We start from the raw sequence: 11,875 nt of genomic DNA, 5'->3' as shown, positions 1-11,875 counted from the left end.
TGAGGTGGAGGAGAGAACTATCGACTTCAAAAGGAAAAAAGGCAAACTCTAGCTCTAGGGAGAGAAGATCCATGAGGTTGACAAATAAAAAAGAGTAGAGTTATAATGAAGAAATCAAGGAGGATTCCCACGATTCCCAGATGGAGGATAAGGCAGAAGATATGAAAGTGGAAGAAATACCAGAGAAAGATGGTATTTCTCCTATGATGAAGTTGATTTTGACAAAAAAATAAAAGAAGTTGATGATGATTACTGAAGATGAAGGGATTAATATTAGTGAAAATACTAAGGTTGGAGAAATGATGAAATCCCTTTCCAATATCTAGAGAAATCTGGAAGACTTCAAGAAGGACTGTGATAATAAGTTTGATGAAATAAATGAGAAAATTGAAAAGCTAAACAAATAGTTTAAATTTGGGGTTAGTGGTCTTGAATTGGGGAAGATCGTTTCCTCCATTTGCAATGTGAAGAAAGAAATGATGAGAAAGGTCATATTTGGGGTCATCAATGGGAAGAGAGAACTCAAAAAGGCAAGCCGATCCAAGGAAATAAATTGTGAGGAGATAAAGAGTGCCACCCAGATCAAGAACTAGGCTGAAGAGATCAAGTACCTCAATGAAGATTTGGGAACATTAAATGGTCTTATTTTATTTTCCTATGATTTTGGTACTCTTTTTTGGGTTTATTGTTTGTTTCCTACTTCACGTGTTGTCTTACAAATATTTCTATAAAATCTCGATCATGGTGATGTTTATGCTAACTATTTACTCTATTTATCTCTAGTGTTGTTCAGGTAGTAAGTCTTTGAACATGGTTAGTACGCTTAGTAGTTTAAAGTTTAGACTTAAGTTTGTGATAAGTTTGGATGGTTTAAACTATTCAAAGAACATAAATGGTTTTGATTAATTTTGTCTTTTTGTAAGTTTTGGGTGGGACTCTAACCACTAGGGTTAGAGTGTCCTTCTCTACTACTTGGCTATAATGGCCTAGGGTAGAGATGGTTTGATTAGTTTGTTGTTATCTAGGTTTAGGACTCTCTTCTTACCTTTTTTAATTAAAACATTAATATAATGCAAATGACTTTCTGATTAAAATATAAACTAAAGACTCTATCTCTATAGTATTCTTTGTTTTACAACTAAGATTATCAAATATGTTGCATTCCTATGAAAAAATTTAGACCTACTTTATGATTTTTGTCACCACAATAAAATTCAATTTAAGTTATTGCAAGACAACATGGGCCAGAGTAACAATGACATGCATATTGAAAACTATTTCAATTAGATTGGTTTTCTTACATCATATGGAATGACTCAAATTTTGGATCATTTCTGTATTGCATAAGATCATATATAAGATATAATGTTCATTTTTTAATTTTTTTTTTAGTATTCCATCTATGCTAATACTACTTAATATGTTTTGCATGTCTAATTCTAATGACACCTTTTACAATCAATAATTTTCATTCTAATAAAGTCAATAGGTTGGAGATATTTGGTAGAAATTAAATTTTGATATTGATATCAAAATTTATTGAGGTATATTTCACAAGTACTTGTTTGAAAGAATCATTTTTTGTGAGGATGAATAGTACAATTGGTATTTATTGCATCTAAATGTTCACAGAAGTGAAGCATTGGGGTCTTCTTCTACGATCACCTAGATATAGTAAGAGCCAAGAGTACTATTTATTGTCATAATAAATAAGCTCTTGTGAACTACTATTTTATAAATAAAAACTAATAAATTTAACTTTTAAACTATATAGTCAAATCTTGAAAACAATATTACAATCAAAATAGAATAAATATATAACAAAAATAAAATTAGATGTAAAATCCTTTTGATCTCAAATGTATTGAGTAATGATAGATATATCATTAACAAATTGAAGAGGAGGTGCTAGACTAGAAAAAAATGGCACCATCTAGAGGATGACAATTGTAACAAATGAAATCTCTATAGCTATGTATTTTTTTCCTTTCACAAGTTGAAGCTTGATGCATAGTAAAACTTTGACATTGGTTCAAAGAAAAGTACTTCATTTTTTGTTCATATGGTGGCTCAAAATCTCATCAGATACCTCCATGATTTTTTGTATGATTCCATGATTCACCAAGGTATTTGCAGGATCATGGTGTGCCAAAAAGTGGTGATCTAAAAAATATGTAGTTCTGAAATGCCTGAAAGCATTTCAAAATCTATTATGACTTTTTTTCTCACCCATCCTAATACAAACCAAAATATTGATACCTTTATAAAGCCTAGCATAGCTTTGGATACCAACGCTACATGGTCTACTTAAAAAGTGTCCCAAAAACATGTTTTTGGCCTATTCTTATGTGTTTTTAAATTCAAACATGTGTCTGATGACTTTGTTTTCTCCCAAATTTGAAGAAATGAAAAGGAGTTCTTAAGAATGTTCCTAGCTTTCCATAAATGTAATGTCTTTTAAATTAGGAGTCTAGTAAGTAATTATTATTCATTTTCTAATGGAGTTACGCATACAGTGTTGATTGACACGCCAATTGAAAAAGAAATATGAATTTCAAATGGTAAAACATATTTTAAATCCAAAAGATGTGTCACATTATATACCCCTTCTACTATAAGTAAAATAAAATAAAAATTAAATTTTATAAAGTTTTGAATTAGTTAAGGTGGTCATACACAAAAAAATTTTAATTCCAAAAATACTATAGTAGAAAATTCATAATTAAATTTCTATTTGAAATTAAAATACCCAAAAATATGTGTCACATCTGTGCATGAGTCTAATTTTTATATCTAGAATCTTATTAAAAAATATTATCATTTGATTTTGATTAAGGTGCTTAGACATACACCTAGTTCTTATTTTTGTCTTGAAATTTTTATACTATTGCATTAAGCTTCAAAACTTTGACCAATCATTTCTTTCTTTCTTCAAATAAGGCCTTGTAGTTTAGAAACTAAATTCAATTTCCTACAGATTCTTTTCTCACATCCTTTTGTTTGAAAGTTTATAACAAGTTTAAAATTGCACATCAAGTTGACATAAGCATGATTTGTTGGGTTTTCATTGCTGCTTAAGGGCATAGTTTAGTTGACCATGATCCTACACATACCCACCACTTGCGATAGTTTTTTTATTATTCAAGAGACATAGACTTTGACACATATTTCATTATCATGTGATGCATTGCATGTATAATGCATGATCAACAATATAGTTAGAATCCTTGCATGCTAAAATGCAAGGAACAAACAAGTCTAGGTAACTTTTATTTTGAGAAGCTACAATTTCTATAAAGAAAAATGATCAAACAATCTAATCCAAAAAATGCAAACGATTATAGCTATAACAAAATTGTAACTTTATATTCATGTTTCCCAAGGGTAATGAGTTTCAAGTGAGTAAGGCATATAAATGAAGCACAAGGTAGATGATAGGATAATCAAGTATACCTAAAAGAATAGATTCATTCATAAAGTTTGATCGATGATCTCCACAAGATCAGTAGAAAGGGCAAAAGGTCTATATGATATTTTCATGAAGATTGAGGTTTTCATAATGACTCACTATGCAACCTCTAGAATTAATACTATTGAGGCAATCAAAGATGTATATATTATTAAGATTCCCAAGGAGCATTTTTTTTTTCATTTTGCACAAGCTATCGATCCTTTGAGTTCCTAGGCATTTTAATATGAGTGAGAATAAGGGTGTTAGTATCTCTAGTAGGGTGAACAAGGAACCTAGTCTAAACAGCATGTTAAAGGTATCAAATTATTATTTAGATCAAGAAAGTACATTACGAATTATTATTTTTAAACAAATTGATAGAACAATATTATTCAATTCAATTATCACCTATTTTTGACTTTATAAACTAGTTTAGATGACAAATATTTTTAAAAAAGAGTGGTTCTAACTTCATTGATTTGTCCAACTTCCTTACACTTGAATGATTGTATTTGTAATGACTTCAAATTAGATCAGCACATGTAAACTTTAAATAAACAAACAAGTTGTCTTAATATATAGAAAGTATCAAAAGAATCCCCTAATTTTTTTAACATAAAATGGCCCTACAATAATAATTAATTTAATTTAATTTCTATTAGGTAGAATCCTCTTATTCAATATAATTATCACCTATCACCTATATTGACACCTATATTGACTTAATATATATTTTAAATAAAAAGATATTTTAAAAAGAGCAGTTACAATTTCATTGATTTGTGCATCTACCTTGAACTGGGACGAAAGTGTCTGCGATCCCTCCAAATTAGTTGTTCAGCACATGTGAACCGAAAATAAATGAACTTATCTTCCATTCCTCATGTAGCGTACAATGGCCTCTTCACAAAACATTAGTGGTTGATCTATAGTAGTTAAACCTCTTCAATATTTAATTAACACAAATGGCACGTTTTGTGACGTATTAATTCAGTTGTCTGGTGATTAAATATGGTCTCTATATTCCTTCCCCATTTGCTCCATCGATAATTTCATTTATTATCTCCAGGAGAATTGGGTATTCTGTATAACACAGACGGCATACCTCCGGAGACGCGTGGAAGCATAAGAAAAAATGGTGAAATTTCTGTTGGTAATGTTTTTTTTCATCATAACTTGTGCGGCTTATGAGCCTTCTATTAAAGAAAACAATACGCCAGCACTTGCCGATGGCCTGTCGTGGACATTTTATAACGAGAGCTGTCCCAACGTGGAGACCATCGTTAAATCAACACTTGAGTCTCTGGTGGATGAAAATGTCACTCAGGCTCCCGGTGTGTTAAGACTCCTTTTTCATGACTGCTTTGTCCAGGTATGCATTAATCTCTACCGAACTTTTACAGCATACAACATTATGAAGGAAAATTCTCCATACAAAAGCTTCTTCCAATTGTTCTTTAGTTTCTTTTTCTTTAGTGTGTGATGTTTAAGCTGTGGGATTAATTTGGTTGAACAGGGATGCGATGCATCTGTTTTGATAAATGAAACGAGCAGTGAACTAGAAGATACTCCAAATTTGACTCTGAGTGCAGGGGCGGTATATATCATTAAAGAAATAAAGTTGGCAGTTGAGGCAGCTTGCCCACAAGTTGTGTCCTGTGCAGACATCTTAGCATTAGCAGGCTGCTACTCGGTGCACATGGTAACCAATTTCTGATTTCAATGTATGAAATAGTTTACACGAACTGTATTTTGAAAGTATTTTAATCAATGCATTATATTTTCTGGATTTGATTATGTAATGATTTTTAGCATCAACATCTAAGATCACACTACGTGATCCATCTTCGTTATATGAACAGGCCGGAGGGCCGGAGATACCAGTGCCTCTTGGGCGGAGAGACAGCCTGAGCTTCGCTAATGAGAGTGTAGTATCAGAAAATATCCCCGATCCAACATCAAATTTGACTGTATTAGCATCTCTCTTCGCCGCAAAAGGTTTCAATATCACTGAACTTGTGGTGCTTGCAGGTGTGTTTAATTGCTGCAGGGATTAGAAATGTCTGATATTCGTAACATATTTGATGGACGACTTAATGTATGATGTTTAAGAGTGACCCAATATCTATTTTGCAGGGGGTCACACATTTGGTGTTTCTCATTGCGAGTCCTTCGTGAACAGACTTTACCCAACGACGGATTCGAGTCTGGATCCGATGTACGCAGAGGGACTTTACCTGACATGCCCCACATATAACTACGTCAACGACACCGTTCTTGACATTCGCACCCCTAGTGTTTTCGACAACATGTTTTATGTGAACCTAGAGAATGGAGAAGTGTTGTTTACGTCCGATGAGGTCCTCTACAATAACTCGAGCACAAGGGAAATAGTTACGAGCTTGGCAGGGAATGAGAGTCTCTTCTTTGAAATGTTTGCGGCTGCCATGGTCAAGATGATTCAGATTGATGTGCTAACTGGAAGCGAAGGGGAAGTCCGGAAGGTTTGTTCAGCCGCTTCTTCCAATTCTACATACTCCATCATCGATTCCCAAGACCACTTCTCCTCCTCTCAACGATCAGTTTAAATTGTTTTTCACGACTTGTCGTATATAGCAAACTCAGGGCACGAGTTCTAGTTTGTGATTTTTATGAAGATAAGTAGGGGCAAAATTCATGCTTCTCAATATTGGAAATTTCAAAGTTTCAAAGTTTTAGGATAATTTGGAATTTTTGGTATTCATAGCTAGGGTTCAAGAGTTATATTATCAAATATGATGTTACAATAGCATAGTTTTTGTCATGATGTAAGTGAGAAAAATACTTTTTAGTTAAGCTATGTTTTATTAGAGTTTCAATGTGGTGTCACATGATTTTTAATTTTTAGATCTAAGACAAATTTTCATTTGATTATTGATAGTCAACATCAACACTAACAACTTTAAAGTCACAAGCAAATTTGCATTGTGAAAATCTAAATGACATTAAATCAACTTTGAAGAAAATGGATTGTTTTTACCCAAAAGCAAACTTAGAGCTTCTCAAAAATCTTATTGGAAATTTCAAATCACTCTTAATGTTTTAGTATATTTTGTAAGCTTCGTAGTTAGGGTTCAGGGGTCATATCATCAAATATGATGCTATGATAGCATAGTTTTAGTCATGATGTTGAATGAGACAAATATTTTTAGATGTAATTTTTTATTAGAGCTCCAATGTGGTGTCACATGACTTGTAACTTTTAGATCTAAGAAATACTTTTCATTTAATTATTGGTAATCAACATCAACACTCACAACTTAAAAGTCGCTATTATTTTTGCAACATTGTGAAAAACTAAATGACATTAAATAAACAAGTGGTAAATCAATATCTGTCGTAAAACTATTTGAGCATGCTCAAATACTACATCATCTTGCCAAAGAGAAGGTCCCCAACCCTTACATATGAGTGCACAATGTGCCAAAAGGCAAAAAAGAGAAATGCATAACTACATAATAAAAAATACAAACAACTATAAAAAAATTTATGTTTTTATCAAGAAAAATTAGGTTTCAAAAGGACCTTTAAACCTAGTAAAATGAAACATCCTATCAAAAGAAAACAAATGAAATCCATCCACCAAGAGAACAACAAACCAAAATAGAACAAACAGGGGACAATAACCCCAAACACACTATTAATTTTTCATTCAAATTTCATTTTTATAAGTCAAATGCTTATTAATACTATGGATTTTGTGGATAAAATTATCTATGGGACTCACATATTTTTTCATCACTATGAAGGCTAGTAGCATGACCAGGAATAGAGCCCAAACATACTGTTTTAGCTCTCACGTTCTCCTTTGATTTCCTCTTCACACTACTAGTAGAAGAACCAAAAGAACCCTAAGAGAGACCCTAAATAACACTAGCATAAAAATTAATTATTTTAAAATTTCTCTAGAGCTATTTTGTATGATTATGTGACTAACTATCAAAAAAAATGTTAGTTTTTTTACACTTTTGCAAAGGAATGCTCTAGAGTTTTCATATGTTGGTCACACTTTTTTATTTAAATCATTAATACCCTTGACTAGATCCTAGATACTAGCAAGAAATATGCATAGTCTAATGGTCCATCTTTTTAATTATCAAAAAAGATGTTAGTATAGAAATTCCCTTCAGGGATGACAACATGAAGGGGCTACAAAATAAGGCCTCTAATTTAATTTTCCTTACTAGAAGTCAAATAATTTATTTCTTCACTTTATTTACATGGGAGAGATTCTTATCAGCGTACACCAAATCAGAAATAGATATAAATTTCCTTCTCCCCTTAGGCAACAAATTAGAAGATTCACCCAACTAACCTTTACCTTTGACATCATAGTGGGACCTTAAGAATTTATAACAAAGTCATTTGAGGAGGCACAATTTTAGATTCCTCCTCATTAAAAAAATATTTCTATGTTGGGATAAGATACCTCCTTTGGGTTATTTTTTCCTGCCAAAATGAAAACTATCTTCCACATTAGCGAGATCATTTATTAGGTCTATAGATAAATCCTCATAATGGAAAATAAAATTTTGTGTAAATTCAATTTTAGTCTTAAGGGTAGAATTCTTTTCAATAGAATGAGATTTCATATGTTTCATGATGAGGATAATCAACCCCTAAACAAGGACCAACATAGATGGGTTTTTATTATGAGAATGCGAATTTTGATAAAGGGACAAAATCAAATGAAAATATTTAAGTATCACAAAGTGATAACTAAATAAACTACACATATAACCATAAAGAATGGTATGTTGTATTATGAATAATGCAACATCGACTAAAACATAATTGATGGTGGCCCTATACCAACCCTCACTGTTTAATCTCTTCATCGTGTCCCTTTAACCTTTTTTCTGTAAAAATGGTAAGGATTCATTAGATCATTTCAATCGCTTAAAAAACTCGTAACTTCCATTGAATTTCTAGATACTTGTGTAACATAATCCTTTACAACTTCAATCTCAACCCTATATACCTTGAGAATACCTTAATTCCAATCCTTAGAAAATACATAACTAACAATTAGGTTATAGCCATAAAAAATTTAAATGCATGGGCTAAGGCTCTTAGTAGTAAGTCTACTTTAAACATCATTATTGTCCTATAAGTTTTAGTAAGAAATGGATTTTAGCCTATCAAGATATCCATCAATATTGTAGAAGGGAAAGATAACCTCTAACACTACAAAGATGACAAACCAAATTATAAAATAAAGCCAATAAAACAAAAAATGAACCATTACATTTTATTATTGTTGATAGATACATATTCCACTTTTTATAAATTTAAAATGTAGACACATCATGTCATAGATCACCTTTAAATTATAAATCTTTGCAATGATTTTGAATAAGAGGGCATCCACAAGAAGTTGGGTAACAATTTTAGGCAAGGACTAGAAGTACTCTCCTCAATTTTTAAATTTGACTCAATTGAAATTAAATATTGATAAGATTAAAGATTGAATCTTAAAACAAATCAAAAATAGAAAATTTAGTGGTTTGAGTAGTTTCTTGGTGTCCAAATGAGAAATTAGAATATTTAGTGGTTATATTCTATTTTTAAATTTGACCCGCATGCTATAAATTTGGTTTTAGTAGCGACATGTACCATTAAATTCAGTACTATTTTAAAACAAATAAAGAATAAAAAATTTAGTGGTTTCATTTTTAGTAGTTTCTTGGTGTCCAAATGACCCTTTCTCTTGCCCACAATTGAAGGTCTTTCTCTACAATTAATCTAATAAATCAAATGGCATGCAATATCCCCCACCAAACCCTTTTTTTTTTCCATACCATAGAATATACCTATCAGTATGCATTGATTTTTTACCTCTCATTTCTTATCACCATAGTGTGTTCCCTTTACCTTATGTACTTGCATATTTCTTTCTACCAAAGTATACTATCCTCCTCTCATCACCCCGATTACTTTGCAAATGGGTTAGGTCTAAACTTTTACAATATTTGTGAATTATATAGGCATGAAGGTATCCATTATGTATTATCCTTCTTCGATATTTTCATGGTCTACCCAAGAGGATATAACAACATGGCATAGGTCTAACATGAAACAAAACTATATCTCTATAATCATTAGTAAAAAAATCAATATATGCTTGTTCCATAACTAAAATAATTTGTTCATAACTCACCCATAATGATTTATAAGGCTTATTGTGTGGAGAATTCTTTTCTTGCAATTTATTTACCATTTCAAAAGAAACAAGATTATTTAATGGACTTGGACCAATGATCATCTTATAAATTTTACCATGACTTAGACATTGAGTTGTGAAGATGGATACATCGCGTTATTTTTGTTGGAACCTTTTTTCTTGTTTTGAACATCAAGAAGATCTAGATGTGCCTTTCTTATTCCTTTTCTTTCCTTTCCTCTTACACCAATTGTAATTTGTATCTATCCTCTTGTTGTCTTGTACATTCAATGGGCACTCAAAAAATGTGTTCCCAATTTAATTTCATGTAAAGAATTCTCATTTGAATTCTCCCATCCTTCTTCCTAATTGAAACCTACCATCCTTGTTCTCATTTTATGGAGTTAGGGAAGATTTGAAGGTTTTATTTGTTGTTTTGGATTTCCATCTTGTAGGTTTACACCATAACCCTGCTCTCTATAATGAAGTTGGCTGAGAATCTATAAGGCACCTATTGTTGCATGAAGAATACAAGGCATCAAGACTCAAGAAATGTGACAAAGGCTTGTGTATAAGTTGCATGGTGTTTAGAGGGATGTAGTCATTCATGGGATGTCAAAGAACCCATTGGAAAAGTTAGGTAGGTGAGATAATGTAGATTGGAGGATAGTTACTATAAATAGTAATGAAACCCTCATTGTGGCAAGGGTTTAAAGGATCAGTTACCTCCTCAATGGGTAGGAGCCCAAAAGGTTGAATTTTGGATGCTCTTGATAAGGTAAATGTGCATTCAAGTTCATTTGTTCAAGTTCTTTGAGGTTTTTGTGAGTTTTTAGTTTGAGTGTGTGTTTTAGACCTATTAGCCTCTACTAGGGACTATAGTTTGAATGCCTTAATGAATAGTTGAAACCCTAAGAATTATAAGTTTTAGTAGAGATCAGTAGTTGGTATTTTAACCCTCCTTTAGTTTTAATGTTTTTTTTGAAATATTTTTATTTCTTGCCTAAAACCCCAAGATAGGGCTACAAAGAAGAGCCCTTATTCGGCCAGTTTGTTAGGTTGGTGTTTGGAGCCCACTAAGGTGCATGGATCCTTATGAATGTTTTAAAACACATAGTTTGGGAGTGTTTAAGCCCTTGGAAGAATTTGGGGTGTGGATTTTGTGAAATTTCCTTGAGGGTGTAAGGAAGTAGAGGTGTTATGTGGTGAGACGAGTAGTTATTTGTGAAGATATAGGTAGAGACACTAGGAAGAGGTGAGTGATGCATGAGGAAAAGGCCAACCACCTGGTCTCTAGCCTTGTGAGAGTCCTAAGGGACTGATTGTGATATGCTTGGTAGAGCTTGGAAGAAACCAAGTGGAAGAGTTGTAAGAAGAACATGTTGAACACCTCCCTACTTGCATCACAACCCCAAACACACTATAGACTTTTCATCAAATTTTTATTTTATCAGTTAACTACTAACTAATACTATGGACCTTGTGGATAGTATTGTTAAGGAGTGTCACATATTTTTTTCCACCATGATGGCTAGTAGCATGAGCAAAAATTGGTCTAAAAATCATCTTTTAAGCTCTCACATTATATTTTGATATATGTTTCGTGCACTACTAGTAGAAGAACAGGAAGAACCATTAGAGAGACACTAAAATAGAATTTTCATAGGAACTAAAATGTTTTATCCCTCTAGAGCTATTTTGTATGGTTGTTTGACTAACTATCAAAATAACGCTTATGGTGTTTTTACACTTTTCCAAAAGAATTCTCTAGAGTTTTCATATGTCGTTCTCACGTTTTCTTCAAATCCTTTATACCCTTGAATATTTTTTGGATATTAGAAAGAATATCAATAGGATTTTATACACTTGGGAAAATATTTTGATCATTATTTTCTTTCAAAGCGTTGACCTAAGACACTAACCACATAAACTAAGCTTTAAGTATCAATCACATCATTGATATTTTCACTCATATTCATAGTATCATAGAGAGAATACCCATACTCTAATAGTCTATATTTTTCATTATTCAGAAAGATGCCAATATAGAAATGCCCTTAATTCATAACAACATGAAGGGACTACAAAACAAAGCCTCTAATTTAAATTTCCTTACTAATAGTCAAATATTTGTTTACTTCACTTGATTTATATGTCAAGGCTTCTTATCTCCACCCATCAAATAAGAAATAGTTAGAACATTCCCCCTCCTCTTAGCCAAC

The 11,875-nt window shown here is 32.1% G+C and overlaps 1 protein-coding gene across 1 annotated transcript; it reads left to right on the top strand.

Annotated features, from left to right (window-relative positions):
• The first annotated feature begins 4,461 nt into the window (after nt 1-4,461).
• Nucleotides 4,462-6,309, top strand: LOC149534319 (peroxidase 12-like). Its single transcript, XM_089803796.1, has 4 exons — nt 4,462-4,823; nt 4,968-5,153; nt 5,314-5,482; nt 5,588-6,309. The coding sequence occupies exons 1-4, from the start codon at nt 4,587-4,589 to the stop codon at nt 6,037-6,039; spliced, it is 1,044 nt and encodes a 347-aa protein (XP_089659922.1). The 5' UTR covers nt 4,462-4,586; the 3' UTR covers nt 6,040-6,309.
• Nucleotides 6,310-11,875: the final 5,566 nt, after the last annotated feature.

Source organism: Cupressus sempervirens, chromosome 10 (genome assembly GCF_028749045.1).
Source record: "Cupressus sempervirens isolate cs-2001-9-10 chromosome 10, ASM2874904v1, whole genome shotgun sequence".
NCBI classification, from domain to species: Eukaryota; Viridiplantae; Streptophyta; class Pinopsida; order Cupressales; family Cupressaceae; genus Cupressus; species Cupressus sempervirens.
Note: the sequence above shows the minus strand (reverse complement) of the source record. Positions and strands in the feature narration are given on the sequence as shown.